The 25,980-nt window shown below is 36.3% G+C and overlaps 1 protein-coding gene across 1 annotated transcript; it reads right to left on the minus strand.

Annotated features, from left to right (window-relative positions):
- Positions 1-1,591: 1,591 nt before the first annotated feature.
- On the minus strand, positions 1,592-25,186 carry LOC128500319 (clustered mitochondria protein homolog). Its single transcript, XM_053469435.1, has 26 exons — positions 25,032-25,186; positions 20,012-20,142; positions 19,365-19,536; positions 18,873-19,016; positions 18,398-18,552; positions 17,527-17,681; positions 17,319-17,444; positions 15,810-15,957; positions 15,232-15,324; positions 14,235-14,926; positions 13,563-13,642; positions 12,716-12,820; positions 11,580-11,680; positions 11,072-11,224; positions 10,703-10,765; positions 9,816-10,060; positions 9,190-9,274; positions 7,734-7,887; positions 7,432-7,571; positions 6,995-7,075; positions 6,327-6,452; positions 6,053-6,174; positions 4,447-4,540; positions 4,122-4,256; positions 2,580-2,653; positions 1,592-2,490 (listed from the first exon to the last, which is right to left on the minus strand). The coding sequence occupies exons 1-26, from the start codon at positions 25,117-25,119 to the stop codon at positions 2,082-2,084; spliced, it is 4,071 nt and encodes a 1,356-aa protein (XP_053325410.1). The 5' UTR covers positions 25,120-25,186; the 3' UTR covers positions 1,592-2,081.
- Between the last annotated feature and the right edge of the window lie 794 nt (positions 25,187-25,980).

Consider the following 25,980-nt stretch of genomic DNA (forward strand, 5'->3'; position numbering starts at 1 on the left):
AATACTTTTTATATCCTTTAGTTGTGCTATGGTTTTAATGGAAATATTACTTATATGTATGTTTCACATCAGTACCTATCTAACCACGATCCTCCTTGTGAAGCTTGATCTTGCGTCTTGGAAACTTCTTGGTGATCAGAATGTGTCCCTACTTTGATAGGTACCCTATTAATGTTTAGGCATGTGTATCCCAAATAAGAGCTTCATTGCGTTTCCCAGAGAAAATACCTGAATCAGTGGTTTATCATTTAATACAGGCCTTATAGCGGATCAATAGATGAATGAAGACCATATTTCCATATTTTTATATTTATTAAATGACACTCAAAAATCCAAAATATGCGTAGAAAAAGTAATTTAAAAAAAAGCAGTAGAAAAAAATATGAATTATAATGTTAAATGAAACATTTCTACAAAAGTAAAGCAGCCATTTTTTTATTGTATTTCTCTTGATCAGTTTTGATGTTTCTTTTGCCAGAGCAGCATGTGAGGCACAGGTGAGAAGACATTGGTGTTTATGTATAGAAAGACTGTGGTGTAAATGGTCTAATCAGCATTAATATTACCAATGGTTGCTATAGTGATTAGACTACTTTTCAAACTTTGCACTTTTTATACATAAACCCAACTGGATTAGTGAGACCACGTTTATGCTAATGGAGCATTTACCTAGCTAAGAGGTGCTCCGTGTGATAATAAAAATATGAAAATATAATACAATACAATATAAAAACCCAAGCAAATGCAACTATTACAATTATAAAAGTAATTTGGCGTTCTTTAATACAAGCTCACAATGCATTGTCATTAATGGGTTTAAGGATAACTCGTTATCCTTAAGGGGTTCATTTTCCTCCTGAGAAATTATGAGAATTAAATATGAGTAATTTTTCATGTATTAGTAAACTTTGTGACATGCAGAAAGAGGTGCATACTTTATGAAGAGGCCCTACATGCAGGATCACTGCCAAGTTAATGTCCAGACAAGATTCATATATGTGTGTGTATGTGTATATATGTGTATATATATATATATATATATATATATATATATATATATATATATATATATATATATATATATATATATACCCTCACATCCCATTGAACCTGCCCAAGAGTTCTATTCTATCTTGTTGATGCAGTGCGATGGAGGTGAGAGGCTCCAAAGGACCCTAACTTTGTAAAGAACTGTGATAGGTAATCACTCATAATGCAATAAATACAATCATTGTTATGAACATGTGGAACATCTTTCCAGCAGATATTTATATTATCACAATAAGATCTGAAAACACATAAACTGTCCTTAGCCACTCCCTGCAATAATAATAGTAAGGCTTACTTCTCCAAATTCAAAGTAAACACTTCCAATCATAAATCACCGACATTCCATCGGACTTGGACTACAAAACCCAGAATAGTCAGGTACACCAAGTTGGTGTCTTGAAGATCTGTATTTCTAAAAATTTACCCCACCAACTTCAATATATACATGTCATTAACAAAGTGCTTTTGTAACTGTCCCTTGAAGCAACAGTTATAAAAGTTGCCGCATTGTGGTTTTCTACAAAACATAATTTTTTTTCAAATATTCTTGAAAATAGCAAAGTATATAAAAACAAGCATTTCTTATTGTTTAGAAAGCATATAAATTCACCATTAAAAAGCCTAGCTGATAATTCTGATTGTTCTGTGCTAAATGTATATTTTTTCCAATCAGCTCTATTAATATCTAAAATATAGAAACCTGTTTAAACAAATAACCATCCCAAGATAAAAACAAGGAAGCTCGCTCTCCTGAAGCCTTCCTGGTAAGCAAGATTGTAATTGTAAACGCATTGCTCTTTGATGCAAAATCTGTCCCACTAACTCAAGAGCAGTTGTGATTGGCAATGCAATATCTCAAGGAGATGTCAATGTTGATCATTATGCATTCTCTGCTTCTTAGTTGTATGTTCCTTCTATTACTCTGAAACATCATCTTTTTTCATACATAATCCTTATGTTTGTCAGCTGCATCCTCCATCTGCTCCTAAAAAATAACCTCACTTTGTTTTAGGCTCCTCATCTACAGCCTTTCATTGTTCCTTTGGAACATCTTTCTTTTGCCCTTCAGCAGTGTCCTCCTGTTCACCAACAGCATTCTCATGCTCCTCAGCAGTTTCCTCCTTCTGTTCTTCTCCCTCTTCCTTCTTCTGCTTCTCAATTATGGCTTCTACCTGCTCCACAGAGATATTCTCCTTCTGCTTTTCCAAGGCATCCTCTTTCTCAGCAGCTGTTTCTGTTGTCTCCTCGCTAATGCCCTTTTGCCCCTCAGCAGCATCCTCATTCTGTGCTGTATCACCTTCTACCTGCACTTCTGATGTATCTGCTTCCTGCTGCTCTGCTGGCAGCGCAGGGTCTTGTTCTAGCTGTTGCTCTATAGAATCTAGAGAATCCCCGTTCTCTAATTGTTTTGTGTTGACACTGCCATTTACCTCACGAAGGCTGTAAATTAAAAAAGAAGTCAAATGAGCAACTTCTGCTTGCCATATAGAAAAATATATTTTAATATCACAAGTCACTTTTCAGCTCACCTTAGATTGATCCGAACAATGCCATTGAGAAGGTTCAGATGCTGCAACAATACATCAACTCCAGGAGGCACAATCTAGATGATGGAAACAAGTCACACGTCACTATTCACAGCACGAAGATAGACAGGCAGATAGAGATAGCCGAGATCTTACTCTCATATGTACATTTGTGTTCTGTATTTAACTAGGCCTTACATTGTTTCTGATGTTTCCAGAAACCCTAAAAGCATAATAGTATTTATATTATAAACCTTTTTAAATGAGAGAAATTGCCCTTTTAAAGGCATCCTGAACATCTGTGATCAAAAGTGTTGAAAGTGAGGAGGTGTTGGTTCCATCTGTACACCAACACCATCTGTAATGTACCAGCATTGTTTTAGATACACCATACATCCGACACTGAGTGTTACATTTGAGATTACAACTAAAGACGCTGTCAGAGGCAAAAGGCCCAAAGCTAATTTATATTTGTTATGTTGTTTGCAAAACTGTCAAATAGAACTAGTTGGAAGAATTTTAAATTTCTTTTGATATTTCTATTGATGACACATATTCATTGCGTCAGTGTATTTATTTCCTAGCATCTTCTGTTTTTATTTTTTTTTTCCCTTTAGGTGAAGAAGCTGTCTTTTGCAGCTCTCTGTTGCCTGTTGTGAAAAGTCGATGCTCCCTCCCATGCCATAGTAAAAAAAAACCTTGACCAAATATATTCCCGGTTCTATTATCCTGAATATTACAAAATCTCCTTTAAAAAAAAAAAGATCAATATTCAGGAATTATTATTTTACTTATATTGTCATTGCGGTTAAGGACTGCTTTTTTAATAAATGTGCTAAGTTTACAATGTAGTCAACTGCAGTGATCCTTTATTCAAATAGTATATTGACACTAAGTAACAGATGACAGATATTGGGATATATAATGACTATATAAATGACTTTTATTCAATGTATTTGTTCACAAGTGTCATAAAGATTGCAAGTATGTCTTGTGTTGTAAGGTAAGTTGTAGAACTTTATTGTAAAGTATTATTTATTTATTCATTCCCTATGCACCGAGGTTTATATTTTAATAATCTTTTTTATGTTTGAGTCGTATTTAAATGCTCCAACACACCCACATAAGAAATTATGACTCGGAAATGGCTATATTACTTATGTTTCTGCCCTTGTTTTGACATCAAGTGTTCGGTGCACATGAAACAGTTTTGGGTGCATTAGGTAGAAATGGAAAGTATATATGGTGTTTATCAGATTTGGTTGGGCTCGTCATTTACCATGTACTATTTTTCAACCACAGGAAGGCAATAAAGAGTTTTAATTTACTAAGCACGAATTACTCTTTTATTATACTTGACATCGTAACTGCCCAATAAATAACCACAAAGTACTGTGGTGTGGTTAGCAGTAGAACTCTCTCGCAAATGAGGAAAACGTACAACACATGCGAGTAAAGTTAGCAGAACGTTCAGTTTTTTACATGAAAATTCTAGGTTGGATAACACAGCCAAATTCCAAATCTCATCACACAAGTAGTAGATACCTGGACATGAGGTAAGGAGGCAATGGATCCGTTTTTGTAGATCTCATTCATTGTCCTCTGAAGGTTCACAGCCTGTTGTGTAACATGCTTCAAGAATGTAGAGCTCTCTTTGGTACGTTCGTGGGAATCACCCAGCTGGAATAGGCATTTGAGCAAAATATGTTATATTCACCTCATTTTTAAGGTATCTTCTAGATATGTGCAGATAACCTATTTTACTAGTAAATTACAACAAATTAAACTTTGAGTTGGACATTCTACAATTAATAACAATTCAACCATATTATTGTTTTATCCAATGAAAAGCATCCATAGTGCTACCTACCAAAGCTTTGTATATGGTGTATGTTTCCTTTTCATGCTGCATCGCCGTTCTGAATTCTGCCTTAGATGTGTAGGCCAGGGCTATCAAGTGATGACTGCAGGAGAGAAACAAACCAGTGATCTCATGACATCATGACAAGATTTCTTCGTCTGTCTACTAAGTTGGGCAGACTCATATGGGGACTATCGCCTATATTTGTGACTATTTTGACTATTTTGTCATCTTCTATTCCAGTATATCCCAATTGAACGATAATTGTTCCACTTTGTCATATATACACCCATGTGCAACGTATTTTTCAAGATACCTTATTCCTCAAAAAGAAGGCTGTGCTGCTGAAAAGCTGGACCAACTGGTTTTATTATATAGGTTGCCCATAAAATGGGAAATAAAACAAAGATATAAAGAATAGCTGAGCAGCTGCATGATAAAAACCCCAACTGGCGTGAAAATGTTTTGCTTCGGTCACTGACCCAGCCAGCTGTGTTATGTCAGACCAAGTAATTCAAAACCTTTCCGTGGGGACTTTGTATCACCTGCTGCTGCATATCTGTTTGCACATTCTTATCTCAACAGAGGTGTGTGCCAACCTTTACCAACAGCAGGGCACTACACATTCTATATGTATCATGATAATGGATATTTCTGTACTGGTCCCAGTGTAGATTAAGTATTTAGTGGAATGTAATACCTTATAGCGGATCAACTGTCACATAAGCCTTCAATACCTCTAGGTTCTCTTCTTTAGATGAGTGCCCTCTCTATTTGAAAACGGACCTCAGAGGTCTTGAAAGCTTATGTAATGACATAGGTATGACTTTTAGAAAATTTATCATAAACTTCTGGGTTTTTTTTTTTAGAGAGGATTACAATGTTTATTCTTAAACTCTTAAATGAAACATTGTTTTATGGTGAAGACTTTCACATGACATGATTTCTCAATTGCATTAGAGTTCTTTAAATAACAAAACACCTTAAATTAAGATAAACACAGTACTAGACAATGTTAATAGTAAATATATATATATATATATATATATATATATATATATATATATATATATATATATATATTTATAGAGCACAAACATGTAAGTTAGAGTAAAAGTAAAGATCATGAGAAATGTGGCTCACTTAGAATTTAACCCTTTATAGGTTTTTGGGGGCTTTACTTCATAGTACATACATAGAAACATAGAATTTAATAGCAGATAAGAACCATGCAGCCCATCTAGTCTGCCAATTTGTCTTGATATAAAGACTCAAACTTTAATCAATTCTTGGCATGAGCTGATTCAGCATCACCATATGCGGTCGCCCAATATAGTAATAAAAATAAAGCGCAAAAACACAGACTACTCACTAGTCACTCATGTGACATTTTATTTTTTCCACCACTTCCATCCTGAGCCTACATACCACTAATGACCATTGATGGTTTTTATTCAATTGCTCAAAAAGATTAGACTTTAAAAAGGTGAGCTAACAAAGTGCATTTAAGAGAAATATGAGGTGATTAGCCCTCAAAAACTCGATTCAGATAGAACTAATCATGGGAAGGATATTCCACAAATCAACATGGGAAAAGAGTGTAACAATTCATTACCTTAATGCAGCATCTAGTGACTTGTTTCCATAAAACTTCTTATTGGTCTCCAGGGCTTTCTCTAGAAACCTTAGGGATAAGTCACACTCAAGTACAGCCTGGAGTACCACACCAATATTGCTCTGTAAGAACACGATAATAGTATATTATTGTGTTTACAATTATAGTTCAACCTACCCAAGGCACAAACACATTGCAATACAGTAATACCTCATTTTATATATATTTATATAGATATAAAGCTTCTAAACACTATCTTTGGTGATTTACTTACATCTAAGGTAGCCATGGTCGGGTGATCCTCTCCGGCTATCATCAGCATTAAGTACCTAGCCCGGTACAGAAGTTTCAAAGCTACTGGTAGCTGTCCACTGCCAAAGCAGTATAGAGCAAGAAGAACCTAATGAATTAAAGATATTGATAACATAAATAACACTAAAAATGGCCATGGATCACTTCAAAGAGAAGAAATTGTGAAATAACTGAATTGACTTAAAGGGGGCATATTCACCAAAGTGTGCCAAGAAAATGGAAGATCTATCTTAACTTTCCTCTTTCTTCTTCAGACTCTGACTGCCCTAACTATTATGTATTATTAAGACTCTACTGACCATTATACTCAATTACTATGCATAACTACTGAAAATGTTGTGAATAAACATAAGTCTTTTAATTGTGCTCGTGTGTTGATTGATATACTTCAAAAATTAATAATACCATTAAGGCTAAAAAATGTCCCAAAGGCAAATAAGATGTCCAAAAACTTCATGAGAAAGATTTCTATAAAAAAAAATGGGTGGTTTTATATTGATACCAATGTTGCGTTAAAACGGACACTTACAACACAGTGTTTTACTTCATCCCTCACTTCATCCCTCACTGCTATATTACATCATATAATAACTTGTCTACAAGCTCACTGACAATGTAAAAATGACATACGTAATCCTGAATTGTGCTTGTGCTGTCATATCCCAGGGTCCTCTCTGTCATTATGAGAGCTTTCTGCTGGTTATCCAGCGCCTGATGCAAACAAGAAATCGTAAAAAATAATTCACTGAAACACTATCACGATTATATTTAGAAACAATTTTATATTTAGAAACATGAATATATAACAATTATATTTAGAAACAGTTCAGGATCAATTTTGCCTTAAAAATTATGATTTTTTTCAATGTACAAATTTAACAAATAAAAAAACATTCAATAAGCCTGGAAAGCTAGTTTTTTAAAAAATATTTTTTTTATTATATACTTGATTTAAAATAACTACAATTCTACTTTCTCTGGGTACTTTAATATAGAGAACAGTAAATCTTCCCTTTTTATGCAAAAATTGGAACTAAGTAGCTAATGCTGGCGTGTATGTCACTCACCTCAGCCACATCTCCCAAAATGAACTTGACTCTTGCAAGAAGACGCAGACATAACGCAATCTCAGGATGTATAGCACCATATACACTGTTAAACTGGAGCAAAGCTTCGTTCAGGAAGACTATACCTTCTTTCAGACCACCTACATAGCACAAATAATAGTTATTTTAACATGTACCCAGTGCCTCCATTGATAATTGAACATTTGAAAGGGTTAGACGTCCTCTATCCCGACCAAAGTGTAAAATGTAGAAGAAGGAAGTGTAGACTTGTGAAGGAAAATATGCGGTGTCCTAGTTCCTACCTTGCTGGATGGTGACCTGGGCTTTGTTAAAAAGCTCTCTCGCCTCCTTGGCCCTGACGCTTATATGTTTGACCACGGGAAACATATTTAGAATATCCTCCTCTGTCAGAGCCGGCTTATGACGGCTTTCAAAATTGTATTCACGCAAAAGAATCTAAAGGGCAAGGAATGAGAAATCATTTGAAAAATCGAGATAAATTTACCAAAATAACACCTTGTGGAAGGTAGAAAATTTTCTCCTTTGAACCAAAAAGTAATATCTTTTTTCTTCTCCAGTAAGCTGTGACCATATAAACAAACCTGCGCATGCTTTTTATATGCAAGTCAAGTTCATATGCCGTATATATGTAATATCTCTAAGCTCTTGCACATGTACCTAGAGTAAAGTATGACGCATACCTCTCAAAGAGTCCTATATACTTCTAGCAGGAAAGGCCCTGTATAATTTAATATAAAATTGAATACATGTGCCTTGGGGATAATTAATTTATGGCATTACAAAGTCTCCGGGATATGCAGTTTAATAACATAACGCTCTTTAGAATACAGAATTACGATTTTAATCAATTTGTGAATAAAACATTTATATAAATGTTATCTATGAAACATTTGAGGGATCACTGGTCACCGACTAAATCCATTCTGCATATTTCTTAATGGTTTATAACAGAGAGCACTTCTAACACCCTGTACTTTTAATAAAAGTCACAAGAATGTAATTGCATTTCTTCTTGTATTTGCAGTTTCTTCTGACGCGTTCCACAAGCTTCAAGCCCCAGGGCCCAAGCATATAAAAGGACATACACAATAAACTACTTATTTTTGCTTTCCGAGACCACGTCTATCTATTTCCTGTAAATTACATTTTAAAAATGTATTTTCAAGGTCTATATCGTTAACCCTGTACTGTTCATTGTTTGTATTAAGAAACAAAATCAGCATTTTCACAGTTAAAAGTTTAAAGAGCATGTAATGGAATACTTTATAGTGAAAATGATACTTTTGCAATAGTTACATTTTTTTTCCCTTCCCTAGGTTGGGAATTTCTGATACACGGACTGTACTTTCAGATGATGTTGCAATTAGATAGAAAATGTGTTGACGTCTCAAATTACTATTCATATATAGCACCGTTTCTCAAGTGCGGCCACCAACTCGGTAGCATGTGGCCACCTTAAATTATGCCAGTTGTGCAGACCGTGACATCAGGTTATCTTGTTGTTGCAAATATTTGTATGCTATTGTCTTAGTCTTAGTTGTATAATTGTATATTATGCACCTGTAATTTGCTAGTGTGGCTACCAAACTCAGCTGTGGTCCTATTGGTGGCCACCAGAAAACCATCATAAGAAACAATAATGTAGCATAGCGCTGTCTGCACACCCACAGACACCCACATGGATGTCATTTCTCAGCCAAGAATTTTGGTGCTTGGTCTACTAGGCCCATAAATTACCTGTGTTCCAGTTTTCACGCAGAACTCTCGGAGAAGGGTAACTTTCTGCAGATTCAACTTCTCAGCAAGTTGGTCCACAGAGTCACTGAAACACAGACCAGGGAGAAATGTTACAGAGGAAAATGGAGTAAGATGGACACAATGAACACATACAGAAACGCCTGGGCTAATTAAACAGAATAACACAGAAAAAAAGAAATCACGCTGCTAAAGATACACATGGTTCTCTAGACAGGGGCAATGCTGTTTATCTCAGCCATATGCCATGATTTTTTTCTCAACTAAGCCATATCTCATCGCAGACAGCCTCAACCCAACCTCAATCAAGCTGCTATAGGATTAAGGGGCAAAAGTGTGGGAAATCAATGTTCCAAAGCATATCGACAAATTCCCAAGTTTATAGCAAGTATTTTAGGCTGACATGACACCCCAAAAATAAATTGCTGATTGTTTTCTATACGGCATCTAAAAAAAATATTAAATATGCATTCTGTCCAGAAACCATGTTGACTATTAATTCATAGATTCTATGCCGTGCTGAAAAAAGTTTATATACATCATTTACCAAGCACTTCATAAGTTATCTATAAAAAGAAGAAGCATTCTCGGAGGGGGTAGTATCTTACAATGACAGAGTGAAATCAAAATTCTCCTTGGCCTTCTGGACGATCTGTTTCCAAAGATCAGCTGGAGTCATAATGGTCCATGCTGTGCTGTCTCCATTCTCCAGCGGCCGAACCTTCTTCTTGCCCTTCTTTCTGCGAGAATGCAGCTCATCGGGGGGCAAGTGAGCCACTGGGTTAGAATAGGAGCTCAGGAAACAATTAAGGAAATGACTCACTGCAGCCGACAAGGCAGACATTTCCACACCCTGGCCATAATAATAATGATGATAAAAAATAGTTAATATTGCAGTGCAGTTGAAACCCATGCATCATTCTTCATATGTTAAATAACAATCCTGCTCACCAGATACTTCTGTTACATTTCACTTATTATTATTATTATTATTATTTATTGTTTTATATCAGAGACAACAGGTGAGGAGGGCCCTGCTCAAACGAGCTTTTATATATACATATATTGTAGATAATATTTTGGTTGCCTATCAAAACCTCAAGAAGTTCCAAAACAAAATAGTTCAATGTAACCACATTCATTCGAAAGATACCCAGTGGTACTTTGGGATGTCAAGGCATTTGAGGCAATGAGAGACTGACCCAAGTGAAAAAATAAAAATAAAAAGAATGTTAAAATGTATATATGTATATCATTTTTATCCCTTCAAAGATAAATGAACATTTCCATGACACATCATCATGTTTGATTGACATGTTAGTACATGTCATATTTATCTTAGCCAGTCATAGAAAGGATCAATGGAAAATAAACCAAAGGACTGGAAAGCCAAGAACACCATGAACAAACACGCACTCTCTACCTGAATTATAATGCCAAATAAATAGGATTTCTATTGGCATGTTTAAATGGTTAAGGATCACCCTGCCCTTACCTGAAGGTAGTTGCGAAGAATGAGTTTGGTTGAACGAGTAACTATTTCCAGGATTACTAGTCTCTGTAAGGGAAATAAAGTGTGGTTAGGATTTTTTTTTTTAAGGTCCTTTTGGATTTCCATTATTTCTTAAATCCAGAAAAGGGTGGAACATTCTTCCATGAGGCCTTTAAATGATTTTCCTCAAGTTCAGCTTGTGACATGAAGCAACCACGTCAGATGAGCTATCACATACATACAACTAAGACATTTATATATACAGTATCTCACTTTCTTGTCCACAAAAAATGTTATACACCGTATTCAGTCTGTTTGGGGAAAAAATAATATATGTAAATGTGTCACTTCACCAAACACAATGGTCCTTACATAAACATGGTCCAAGGACTGGCGATCCTCCATCTGACTGATCATTTCAGCAATTGTCCCCAGATACCGGACATTAATCCCATGAGCATGTATCGCCTCTGTAAGTGTTTTACCATCCAAGGGGACAACGACATGATCCAAACAACTTTTTATCTGTTAGTGACAGAGAAAAATAGGTCAATGAAGATCTAGGACTAAGCGCCGTATACAAAATAAAATATACATTTATTGCAAATTACATACTGCAGAAATTTTTTTGGGGCATTCAATCATTTTTAAATAATGGCATCTGTATGTGACCTGTTGTAAAACAGTTATCATATATTTTTTTTTTCTAGAAAATATGATGTAATAAAATATATATTCAGCAAGGAACATAATACATTTACTAAGAGTGTATTATTTGTTACTCAAGATGGTATTCTAATTCAAGGATCAAAGATGATTTTTCAGTAGCGTATTCATGAAACTGATATTTTGTTTGAAACTTAAAAAAAAAACAACTTACAAAATTTGGAATTTGTACGGACAAGAGGAACGAGGCAGCTTCCCTCAGTAATCTTTTCTGCAATTCATTGGCATGGATTTGGGACTCTGGAAACCTCACAACTAAATAAGACAAAAGAAAGAGATTGTTTCAATATGTAAAACTAATAAAAATACTTTGCATGCTTTTTTATTTGGGTTAACCCAAAATTCTAATCAGTTGATCGATTGTAGTCACTTCATTACCATCTGATACAAATGTACGCTGTAACTCGTTGGTAATGTGCAAAAAATAGGGTAAAATCAGTTTATTTAGATTTTTATCTGCCTTGAGTGCATATTCCACTAAAGGTGAAGTTTTAAATACTTTCTTCCTCTAGTGTAATATTACATTATTTGTACTATTCAAGATAGGTTGAGGGACATTTTGATTACTAAGTCATTTTTTGAAATGTTTTGGGTGCTGGCCTGCTTCCATTAGAAAGTGCACTGAAAATTAGGACTATTTACAACGCATCCACTATGTCCTGGGCAGAGCCGGCCTTAGGTGATCTGGCGCCCTGTGCGGACTACTCCTCTGGCACACCCCCCATCCCGAAAAAAGAGAGGAAAAAAAAATCTTGTCACAAAACGCCCCTTTCTATCACCTCTGCCCCTTCTCACTGCCTTCCCCCCTCTGCCCCTTCTCACTATCTACCACCTCTGCCCCTTCTTACTGCCTTCCCCCCTTCTGCCCCTTCTCACTGCTCATTATCCTTACTTACTTACAGTGAGAGCGGGAGGCGTCCGTCTTCCCCCTCTGCCGCGATGCGCACTTCACAGCTGATCGCCGGAATATGACATCATATTTCGGTGCTCAGCATGAAACGCCGGCACCGCAACGGAGTCACGGAGAGTGAGGGGCGCCAAGCGGTTGCTAAAAACTTCACGAGCGACTTAAATTAAAACATTGGGGTTTTAATTTAAGTCTCGGGCAGGCGCCCCTGTTGCCATGGCGCCCTGTGCGGCCGCACAGATCGCACACCCCTAAGGCCGGCCCTGGTCCTGGGTATAGATATCTGATTATTTGATTGCTACGCACAACATAGCAGAATAACGACGCACAATACTCTTCCATAAATTATTATTCCTGCCGTCGCAATCTGAAATGGAACTTACCAGATGAGTAGACATCTGAATTAAAACGGATATCAAAAATGTAATCCACGACAGAACCGACTTCTCGACAGGCTTCTCTGATAACATCCGCTCCCTGCGGCTCAACTAAAAGAAAAGTGACACGCGATGATTTATGTTTTCAAATGCTCTGTTTCAACAATTACAATGGTAATGACCTACCGTGCGCGGTACAGCCGTGAGCTGCCATTAATAATTTTACACCCATTACAGAAATTTTCAACAGCTTTATAAATCATGTTGTTTTTCACTAGAAATACCCTACAATATTAGAAGCCATTGCGCCCATTTGCAAACCCAGACACAACAACACATAGCATCTCCCTTTTTGAAATAGAAGCCCAATGTTCCAGCACTAAGTTATACTGCGCGGGCAAATGGTTAACCCCTTAATGACAAAGCCCATACATGTACGGGCTCAAAATGCATTGTTTTCAATGGGTTTAGGGACCGCCCATTGTCCTTAAGGGGTTAAAGTCTGGGAGCCATCGCTCCTACAGTTTTACAAATCATAAAGTACATTACTAAAATATGCATAGATTTATCAGCTTAAGCTGACAACAATATTGTAATTTATTCAAGTAATACTTTTTCATTCTTCTGTAGCGCAGAGGCTTCGGGGACGGTTAAGCTATATTGCACTAAAATCAATTATCCGAGACAAATTTACCCATCTTTATTAAATTCCGATTCTAGCGATGTTGGCAAAAAAAAATTTGATAAAATTTAGCGATACATTTTCATTCGGAGGCAATTCAATTTATGGCTGGCAATAGCCATTTCTTTCTACAGTTTCATTTCCTTCAATCAGCACATAATGGAAACTTACCACCATTCGCATTTTCTTCACTCCACTTTACGTCTCCCTTCTTCGTCTTTTCCACGATGATCTTCATAAACTGAGCATATCTGTGAGAGTTACAGAATATTTATAAGAGTTCTAATTAAGAGGTTGTATTGTGGCAACCCATTAATGGCTATAAATGATAGTTCTTCCTAAATGAATAGAAAATGTAAAGTAGATTGTGGTCCAATTTTAATTAAAGCTCCACATCAACGACGTCTGAAAAAATAATATGAATACACTGAGCTATTTTTTTTTTATTTTGAGAAATCTTTTATTATATTAGCTCACAGCAGTAAATATGTGTTTCTAATTACATTTTATCTAATAGATAAAATATAAATGCAAAAAAATGATAATAACGCAAGTAAGACTGTGTAACAGGCAATTAGTGATAATCTTATCATGAATGTCCCCATAAATTTTCAATTTCAGTTGAAATCCATTGTATAACAATTGGTCAGATTAATTTTCAATGTGAAAATGTTTGTTAATGTATTCAAGTATGTTATCAGGACTATGTATGGCCGGACATCTCTATAATGGATAATTGCATGGATTTATAACAATGATAGATCCAAAATATGAGCATGGGGTAAAAAATATTTCTGCATTCCTTGGCTATGAAAATGTACAGTTTGGAAATGAGTAACTTACTTGTACTGAACAAAATATTCAATCAGTTCTGGGCGTAAGCTGCATAGTTGGTGGCGATAATGTTTAGGAAATCGGAATATGGATTCCTTTTGTGTGCATTCTTCTTTCGGCGGAAGGAAATTATCATCAGGTGGGAAGGTACGAAGGAGATCTAGTATGTAGTAGCGTCCATCGTTACCCACGATCCCTTTGCACTCCACAGATGAACAAAGATTAACTTCTTCATCCTTTTCATTCAACACAACGTGTCTCATAATTCTTAATGGTTTACTGGCTTTCTGAAGCAAGGTGAGGTACTTAACATTTGATGAAACGGTTTTACCAAAGTCAATTGAACCATAGATTACACTTTGGTCTTCCTTGCGGTCTAAAATCCCTGGTATGATTGACTGTGCAGTTACTCTGTATCCTCTATAATCCAGAACTACAGTTCCCAATACATACAGCTCCTCAATGTCCAAGTCACTGTAGGCTTGAACTCCTTTGAGGTCATGGCTGGCAGCAACATGGGCGGCATGATCTCCACCTAGGTCCTTGTAGTGATCCCTCACATCAAAACCAAAGCTGAAGAAGATGTTATTCCAAATGTACATCTGCATTTTGGTCTCTTCGCCAGGGTTAATAGCCATGACATTACCATCAATGACTGCCATAGCTCCTCTTGTGCATGCACCAACAAAATCAGAGTTTATCTATAACACCGCAAATAGACAAAATAATGTTAATTATTGTTACTGTGAACCCCTGAAATATAAAGAAAAATACATATTTGTTCATTCTTCCACAAGATGACAGTATGCCAGATATCTAAGTGAGCCTAGAAAATGCATGAACTAAGCTGGTCTTTATTGCCTTGGTTTATAACTTGTGGGTTTCTTGTATTTATAGTAATTGTTTCTTGTAAAAATGTGCTTTAAATGTTAAGAAAATGAATAAGAGCGTTCAAGGTATCTTTAAAAGTCAGAAAAAATGTGTGTGCACGCTCATATGTTGTTACCTTAAAGTTGGCTCTTTGGCGCAACAGTTGATCTGCAGGGAGTTCTCTCGGAAGCTCTCTGGTTGTCTGTAACTCTTCATTCCAGTCTCTGGTCTTCAGATAGAAGAAGATATTTGTTATTAGCCAGTTAATTAGTTATACGAACTAGTAGATATATTCACAATGCATTTCAGAGGATAGAATGGATTTAGTGTTTTAGTGTTTTCTATATCTAGCATTTTAATTGTTTTTCAATACGCTTATAAGAGAAAATATAATGTTTATTCCTGTATTATAAACAATGAAATCAGTGAGATTTCTTAAAACACATCTCATTGATTGAGCTATTCGTTATGCTGGAGTTGGCACTTTATGATACAAAGCTAACTCAGTTGGTAATGTATCAGCAAACACAAACTGAACTGTCCCTCTACTAAACCCCCTTTAGAAAAATGTTCTGTTAACTTATACAGAGTCAAAAAAGACACAAAATGTGAAGCTTTGCCACTATCAGGATAGTAGTTAAAATAGAACTTGAGGCCAGCACCTCTGTAAATGTCAACGTCCCGCATATGACCCACAACACAGGATTGTAGTACCTGTCCTGGAATGTGTTCTTCATAGCCAAGCCGTGAGTTGTATGCATCCTCTGCTCTGACACAGTCGATGATATGGTTGGTGTTTGGTGCGACCCAACTGTAAACCTGATACGGTGTTGCTATCCTCTCCAGTGGATGTCTATGCACCCTGTGTATATCAGTTTATATTTTCAGTTTGATCACAATAAGTAAAACTCATACCTGGGAACTTCTGGGTCCCGGCTACCCAGAGCCTACCCTTGCGGGATGCAGCCAGGACTGTCTGCTGACGCTGGTGGGCTGGTCCCGTTTATGTTGGGGGCAGTCCTGTTGACACTGGGGACTTTCCCGCCAATGTCATACCTGCTGACCTCTGGGCATACCTGCTGACCTCTGGGCATACCTGCTGACATCTTGGGAAACACCCCCATTTAAGGGGGAAATGGGCAAAAAAGTGGGGCGTGCCAAGATCCTGCTCCCGCGACCCGGAAGATTTGGGTGTTGACCTGAAGAACCAGTGTTTCCCGGTCAAACCCGGAGAGTTCCCAGGTATGAAAATAACTATACCCATTTGTATTAATTTCTTGTTCTGTTAAACTGAGAAGTCCCACTTTGTTATGCCCATGGCAATAAAAGAAGAAAAGGCCACACTAATCAAAATATAGCTGCCAAAATTCTCCAGAAGTAATGACATCACTCCTCCAGTCAATGTTTAATAAAAGGGAACCGCTTTTATCATAACTTAATTAACGTATTAAAAGTACCTACAGCGTGTGCTTTCTGTTCGGTTATCACTGTAAATGGTTTGAAGATATTTAGCCTTAATATCTGAATGAATTCATAATAATCATCAGGTTAATTGGGGAGATTACTTAAAATAAATGAATAATTCTACAAATCCAGGAAGTTAAAATGGCTTTTTAGTATACCAAAAAAGTGGGTTTTTAATCTGCTAATTTTAATCTGTAAACACCATTACATAGGCTTATTTAGTGTATACAAATGAAAAATGGGGTAAACATGGTAAAATTGCACATCCATTTCCATTTCATATGAAGGCTACAATCTTTTCTAAAACTAATTGCTAAATCCCTGTTCCATCTTCCATTCCCTTCTATCCAGCAATATTAATTTATTTGATGGAAAAGATTTTTTAAAATACTAAATTCAGCGAGACTAGATTCATTGTTAATAATTACTGCTGGGAAGATTTAATATCGCTATTGTAATTTATTCAGACCTCATTCAGCAATTGCATTGCTGGAGAAGATGTATTATATTAATATTACTACTGTAATTTATTTATTCAGCCATGGAAAAGATTATCACTTGATTGTCAGCACAATGTCAGATGGACAGAGACGACACATTAATTATAATTTATGATTTTGCAAACAAGCTCTATATATATATATATATATATATATATATATATATATATATACACACACACACACATATATATATATATATGTGTGTGTAGCCCTGACTATTTGATATTACATTATGAGCGTTATTTCGATAGTTTACCTTTTCTTTTGTAGCGCCGAGAAATTCTTCTTGAAGGCTGGGCTAGCCTGATTTAACAGTTCCACAATACTGTGACTCAAGTGGCTTGGAGAAGCTGGTTTGGGATTAAACACTTCTGCAGTGGACCTATAAATCACACACAAAGTTCAAACATAAGGAAGATTCCATTGACACATAAACACCAAGTCAAGGCAGGGACAACACTTACTGATTAATGTAAAACCCCCGGTTGGAAGCAGTGATGTTTATGTAGTGGTCTTCCAAAGTTATGACATTCAAGTACATTAGGTCTCCATGCATTTTGCGATTGCCAGGTGGAGGATTCCAGCCGCTCATCATCAAGGATTTCAGGCACCGGGGTGGCTGTGAATAACAAAGATTAAATAGTGTTAACTATGTACAGAGGTGGCAGAGGGGATGTGTTCATGGACAGTGTTGCAAATGTTTTCTGCCACTTATTGCTGCTTCAAGATGCCAACCAGTTGCTAGAATGGACCATGGACCATGGCAGAAGAGGGCAGCTGCAGAAGCAGGGCAGTCTCTTCTCTGTTTCATTTAGTTCTTTTCAGTTTTGGAAGAATGCATATGAAAGTAGTCACAGAGTTCTTTAATATGCATTCTTCTTCACAGGGGGTGTGAGTAATATTGCAATACTGTCATTTTATTTATTCTAAAACCGTAGCTTTTTGAAAATGATTTACTGGTTGAGCAAGCCTTATTATGCAATGTTTGTTCGTTGGATAGCTTTTTTTTTTCTTTTTTTTACAATCTCGGCTGCGAGCATAATGTTAATTATTCTTTCAGATGAAAGAAAGTAACATGTTTGTGAAATGGAAAGACCTTGACATTTACATTTACAATGTGATATTTCTACGCGGCAGTTGACTTTACATGGCTATTGTGTGTATGAGCTAAAAAGTTTTTGCTACTGGAAGGGTAATGGCATATATTACAAGTCATATCGAGAGGTTTGACGTAATAACAACTAAAGTTTAATCAGTGCAGCCTAATGAATGGCTTTAGAAAAGCAAAACAATACGATTATTATTGAATTTCTGCTGATGACATCACGGACATACCTTGTTGTCCAAAGTTAGTGGTTGAAGTGGCTGTAAGGGACGCTCTGTACTCCCAGGAAGAATATATTCTGGAGGAGAGCAATCAATGGCTTCCAGACTTTGTTCTGCCGAGGAGCGTTTTTTCTTCTTGCCATTGTTTTCATGTCCAAGAGAATCTAGAATGGAAGACACCCACCACAAATTATGGAGTTGGAAAAAAACAAGATAAACAGTCAATGAGAAACAGTATAGTCAAGGCCAACGTAAAGACCCCCAGATGGGTCTATTCCTTTTACGTTAAATAGAGGCCATGATTTATGTTTAGAGAAAAGGTTGTTGCTATAAACTATTTAAATGTCTATTTCCATTAGATAATTAAGAACCCTTTTCTACATTTTTGAAATACGGAAATACTTAGTAATTGACATATAAAGGCCAATTCTGTTGATTGTGTATCTGAATTGACAGTTTTAGTTCCATGGTGCACTATATATACCTCCAATATCATCCTCTGAGATGCTGTTCAGGAAGGACAAAGAGCTACAGTCCACACCATTATAGGCATCAGTGAGATCCAAACTTTTCAGCAGGTCCCGGAAATGGCGGATATGGATTCGAGCCTCTCTGATTGTGTATGGTTCTAACAAAACAAAAAGCATGCTCAATAAGTCCCAAACGTGTTGCTTTGATAGCACTCAGAAGGTGACATCAAAATGCAAAGCATTATATATTAGTGTAACTTCTGTAGCAGAACCATATGTTTAAGGAGAACAAAGCAATCATACCGTTGGCTCCAGTCTGACTATATCATAAAATGTCAGCAAACAATTTTGGTGATGATCAATTTTAAATTAATAAAGTATTTTAACATGAAGAACACATTAAAGTGTTTCTCATTTGTTTTATTGTCCTAGAGAACGTGTCTAGAATTAGATATATCTCATCTTGGTTGTCATGTCTTGTTAGATGTTCCACAGACATTTCTCACCTTCCACCACTTTCAAAATGGACCCTTCTTTTATTCCTTCTACTGATTTAAGTTCAGAGAAGTTATCCAGCACATTGCCTTCAAACTGTAGTGAAAAGCATGTTCTGTGACATGAATCTTCATGTTCCATGAGCACCTGGATTATCTCCTGAACCAGCTCTTTGGGAGACACCTGTGAGCATAAATTGACAACACATGAACCAACAACAATTAATCCACATCAGTACTGGCATAACACAACATGATTTTTGGAACGTGGGAACTAACATAGACTACAGTATATTATTTTTACCATGAAATCTTTACTCCCCTACAGTGTTTGTGGCAGAGAATCAGACTCCGCAAAAATATCAAAAGCAAATCCAGATGACACACATTAAAAACATGAAACCTAATCATTATGAATAGAATTTAGTGCTGTTTGCACTATGGCTTCATTTTTAGACAATGGATTACTAGGTTTCTTAAGTATAAAACGTGTTATGTTTTATGACGTGCAAAAAAAAGTGCATTTTTTTTTTTTTTTGGGAGCAGTAAATATGAATTATTTAAGTGATGTACAAAATGCCTTTGAGTTTGTTCCAAACAAATACTCACTCTGATCTTAATGCATCGAGAATCATACAGGACAGAACACACTTTCTCACCTGTATGTCAACAATATCCCCTCCAGGCAGCTGAATTTTTAGATCAAACACATCAGGAGCGCTGTGCCCTTTGGTCTCTTCCACTGCAGTGACCTCTGCTAGCTCCTTCCCACTAGTCACACTTGTGCCATCTGTAATCAAATGGTATATATACTCAGGAGATGGCAGCATGACCAGGACGGGTAGTGTGTAGGTCAAAAGTGCAGAATATACATTTATGTTTTATTCTATTGAAGTACAAATGCAAATCTAGAAAAGTATGGATACACCAGCAGAATTAGTAATGGACACATGTCTTGTAAGAACTAAGCAAAGGTCCAGAAGGGAACTGAAAATGTCGGTAACATTGTTTAGCCTACCTGAAATAAGGCATTTGACATCATCTAAGTGTTGAATCATTTTCTATATATACATATATATAATTTAATAAAACAGAGAGCCACTTTAGCTACAAGATATAGTAATAGATGTGTAATAGTGCAGAGCTTTCAGTGTGTTTAATACATTTAATAATGCACACTTTCCACTATAGAATTCCATTGGAATATTTCAAATCTGGTGATGTGATCTCCAGAACTGGACAGATTACCCCAGTAGTAAAACCAAATTGGAAGCCTTATATCTGCTAAACTGGTGCTAACACACCGGGCTGTGACCATGATATTTGCCGTGACTGTGCCTACTGCACAGTCATGGCAATGATAAGAAATCTAAGAACTGTTAATAGAAAAGGCCATCTAGAGTTCTATTAGTTTGTCTTAGTCTTTTAATTCTAGTTTTTTTGTGTCCTTTGAATGTACATACTAAAAAAGTATGTTGCTACATAAACTGTTGATTCTATATAAATAAATAATAATTATTATTATTTATTTATATTATAAATTATAAATTATTTATTTATATTATTATTATTATTATTTTAGGTATATGAGATTCCAAATGGGAATTACACTGGTGATAAGAGGCAGGTTTGAACCACTGACTTGTAGAAGTACAGTCGTGCTCTTATGTAACCAGTGGTTTTACTCCCCAGTTTTCTAGTCTTGGGACCTTCTTGTTAAGTAAATGGGAAAAAATGAGCCATTTTATTTTTTTCTGCAGTACAGCATTGACATCACGGTGATCTAAAATAAAAGTAGTAGCTCAAACACCCTTTTTTTTCCCCAAAGAGCAGTTTGGGAATTAATGAAATGTGCATATCTCAAAATGTAAGAATTCATTTCCCTGGAAGCTATTTCATTTGTTATAATAGAGTAGTTACATTGTATTAGTTTGTATAAATTAAAATACATATCATAAAGCATTCTGTCTCCTTCAAATTGATCACATTTGTATAAATGAAAGAAAATGGTATATTGCACACTAAGAATCCAGACTATGTAACTAATTGAAAAATATATATATATTTTTTCCAATTAAATTGGAATTTAAAGTTTGAAAATTCATAATATAAAATATACTTTTTTTTCTTTAATAACCACATCTTGACCTCAAGGTAAAGTATGACCACGATCAATGTTTGCAGAACGCTTGACACATTCCAGGAGTTAGCCCCTTAAGGTGAATATTTTCTTTATATTGTAACGCTTGCTTATAACGACCTGCAGCAAAGTATGTTGCAGACTCAAAGCTTTTCTGCTCAGGTAGCCTCCAAAATCCAGTTTCACAGCTTGGAAACTAACTGTTCAAACATGTTTCTGACATCAGTAATGTTAGCCATCGGATACAAAAACTGTAAATATTTATTCATTTTAATTTTAATATGCCGGCAATATATATATATATATATATATATATATATATATATATATATATATATATATACAGAGAGAATTCCATATTTTATCTATTTGATGTGATTGCCAGTACAAACATGATGGGTTTTTTTTAGATGAAGCTAGTATTTTTACATACTCAAACTTGTCTTGCTCTCTTGCTAGAACTTGATGACAGCTGTTCAAGGTTCCTTATTTTACATTTCTGCTCTAATCTGTGTCTCCAAGGTTAAAGAGCCAACACATCATTTAGGAAGCATGCACAAGCAGATATTATATTTTGGAAAGGGGCAGACAAAGGTTGAGATTTCATCAACAATGGTTTTAATACACGTGATGAATGGTGGTTCTACGACAGCTGAAGATCAACTTGTTGGCCACCTCTGTCTTAACCCAATGAAATCAGACTGTAACCCATTATACCAAACAGTAGTTGTTATGTCATGATGGAGGGCTACCATCTGTATTAGTAATCTCCTTCCATCTGAGCTGGAACTAGAGACACAGATCTTGTGTTTGGAAGAGTTGTGTTATATTTCAATGGGAGCACTTTTTCTGCCACTGATTTGCTGCTTTAAGCAAAAACGTGACCATGGAGGGGGTCTTGCATTGCAGCTCTGAAGCTGCAGCTTCTCCTAAAAGGTAGTATATTTTTGCCTACAGGTCAAAGTATACATATTAAACCCCTTCATAGTACTTCAATATGCATTTATTGTTGAGGAGGCTACATGGGACATTAGACTGTAACAATGATATAGATAAGCAGAGATGATTATGATTATTTATATAGGTTGATTTACTAAAACTATGAACTGTAGGGTTGGTCACCAATGCACTTTAATTTAGCAATTGGCATAATGTTCGAAGATATTTGAAATCTTCAAGTTATTCCTAAAAATAAAAATATGGGAAAGATTACTGCATTAAAGTTATGTTTTACATCAGTTTGTACTGATATTTGTTATAGACTTTTTACCTGCACATTTTTTTCTTTAACTTCATGACATAATGACTTAAAACATATTATTTGCTATTTTTCACTGAACCAAGTGGGCTGGTGGAGAACCTGGTCCCAGGTCCCCATTACCAGCACATTTGTTGTGCTCTTCTTTTCCGGACACAGATACACTTCAGCTACCTTCACGCTATAAACTTTTTATGAGCATGATCAACAACACTTTGTCTCTACGACTGACTTTACCAATAAGTAACCAGAACTCATCGCTGCTGGATTTATTTGCATTTTAACCATATAATGATACAATAATAAGTATATAGTCGCTTTTTTTCTCCATCGGTTCAGTTTGGACAGGTGTTGACCTAACATGGAGAAGAGGTCAGCAAGCCACCAAGCGCATGCCAAAAAGGAATTAGTCAAATGGTTAGTGGCAAAGGGGATAGGAAAGGTCACATAAAAAAACAACAGTTGTTGTTAAGGGGATTGTATCATGAATGGTTTATACATTGTGTTTAACACACGTCTAAGTGTCAAAAAATTCTGAAAACCATATTAGAAGTGAGACACTCATGTGGATCTATCACTATTATATAAGCATAGGTGAGGGACACAACTTCAGGAACTGGGAACTTTAAAAATAATAAATAAAGTTACAACGAGATAAAAAGTTTCATCTTGCCAATTAACTATAAGGGTCCCTTCTCGGAATGACAACATGTTGGGGTGTTTTGCATCCTAGACCCAAACTAACTCCACTAAAGGTGCGCTGAGAGACTCGTCATCTTGAAGGAACTCCAGAATGTTAGACTAGGGAAAAGTGTTGGTCCTTTGCAGCCCTGCCTTGAGTTCTTCTCAAGATGATAAACTTGCACAAAGCCTCACAGTGTGCTGTGCCTATTTAACAGGAAAAGGCTGTTGAATAAAATTACTAAACTTGACCATATAACAGGGTGAAGAATATCATCTAGTCCATTATTGTGAAGTATTAAGGGTCTAGTCACCCAGTGATAGGGAAACATTGTTATGGCCTCTTGGATCTCCAGATCATGACTCCATGGCTTACTCAACTAGTAGAACAATCTGTACTGGATGGTTACACTTCTATGAACAATAGTGAACAAATATGCAATTTTCCCATTTCCCAAAGTAACATTTATGTTTACTGAAAATAACCAAAATCACAAGAGACAGGTAAGTAAATCAACCATTAAAAAGGCATGGACATGTGATATAGGCATGTTAAGCGAACACATACCTGCGTATCTTACATATATTTATTCTGGGTAATTAACTCAATTTGTGCCAAGGTGGTAAGTTGTGTAATATGCTGCATATTCATATGACTATTAAAGTTTTAAGGACTTTAGTCTGCCACTGAATACACATGCCTTCATAAAATGTGTTTTTGCCAGAATGATGGTGGACAATAAAACATTTATATGGTTTATACAAAAAAACACTTTTATTATATGAAAACGCAGAAGGTACATTTATTTATAATAGTATTCATTCATATCTTATTATGTTATTCTTGTCATTTATATCTATTAAGCTTTCTTACAAATCTAATAATAATGACATCTAATAATAAAATTAGAACAAAAATACATTTTAGTAATAAAATACTGTAAAAGTTCTTCTATATTATCTTGGAAGTTTGTAGGATTAATTACAAAGATGTTAGTACATTGCAGCAGCTATACATCTGTATGTATGGTGCATGGTATATAGATGGTTCACTGTAGGGGGCTAAGGAGTAAGTCTAAAGGTGACCTTGGTGATTATGTACACACAACACACACACACACACACGTGTTAAGTGATCACAAGCTGTAAACTTTACTGAAGTTTCCATTAAGACTTTAGATTGATGTATCAGGTTGCCTTTGGCTTGCAAACGCTAGCCATCACACAATTACCTAATCTACACATGACCATTGTACATATCTGATATGTGTATTGTGTTAAAGTAACTTAAAATCTCTCTTATTGACTAGGTTAGATACCATCGGATAGTGAAGCTCACTTCTCTCCGGCATTAGTTATAATAGTTATAATGAGTCAATGACCATTCTGCACAAGAATGAAGAACATTTAGAAACTTTCAAAACTTCTAACGCATGTATATATATTCACACATGATAAGATATGTAGTCTGGTATACAGAACATAGAGATAATGATAGCATTCCAGCAGGGGTAATTGGTGCTATCCATCTACGGTATAGGCTAGGTTTACCTGTCCACATATAATCAATAATTCATTATTAAAGGGGCCTCATTCTCACCTTGCCCTAAACTGTCCATTGCGTTTTCCGTCTGCCGATCTGGTTGCAGTGAGAGCCCGGCTGCCTGGCCCTCTGTCTCGCTGACCATTATTACCGGATCTGCCTGTCGGTTCTAGCTGCGATCGGCGTCTATTGCACAGATTAAAAGCACCCGGTTGCAATGCAGCGAGGGTTCAGTATAGCGAGCTATGCACAGAGGTTAGCCCTTCGCCGCCTACCTAGGAGGAGGGTCATTATTCCATATATGGCCATCCTTTCCATATATGGTTAGAGTAAATCTCTCTCAGCCAATGAGAGCTCGGAGGTGTGCCACACTAGCATGCTTTACAACTCCATTCACAGCTGAAGGCCACTGTGTGGTATATAGAGGTGACTTAGAATACGCAGCAAGGACACGAGAGCTCAGACAAACGGAAATATAAAGCAAAGTAGGTCAGGGGGGGAATAAGCAGAAAGAGCAGTCATGGCTTAGGCAATAACAGACTATACATGTGACCAGAAGTATGAAGTATATAAGGGCACTTTAGTTATAAATGTAATTATCGTTGCATTACTGTATACCCTTATATGGTATATTGCCATACTTTATTGTTCCAAAACAAAGGTTCGCGTCAAGGAAATCTGATGAAAGCTGTCCAGTGTATTGAACAGTTTGTAGAATTGTAAGCTTGAGAGCAGGGCCCGCTATGGGTTTGTCCTAGTCTAGTTTTGTCATACTCTTTGAATATACACCAATAAGCCATAACATTACAACCACCTGCCTATTGAGTAGGCCCCCCTTTTCGCCACCAAAACAGCCCTGACCCCTCCGATGCATGGACTTCACTAGACCTCTGAAGGTGTGCTGTGGTATCTGGCACCAAGATGTTAGCAACAGATCCTGTTAGCCCTGTAAGTTGCGAGATGGGGCCTCCATGCATCCTGGTGATGTAAAAGAAAATGTGATTCG

This window comes from Spea bombifrons, chromosome 1 (genome assembly GCF_027358695.1).
Source record: "Spea bombifrons isolate aSpeBom1 chromosome 1, aSpeBom1.2.pri, whole genome shotgun sequence".
NCBI classification, from domain to species: Eukaryota; Metazoa; Chordata; class Amphibia; order Anura; family Pelobatidae; genus Spea; species Spea bombifrons.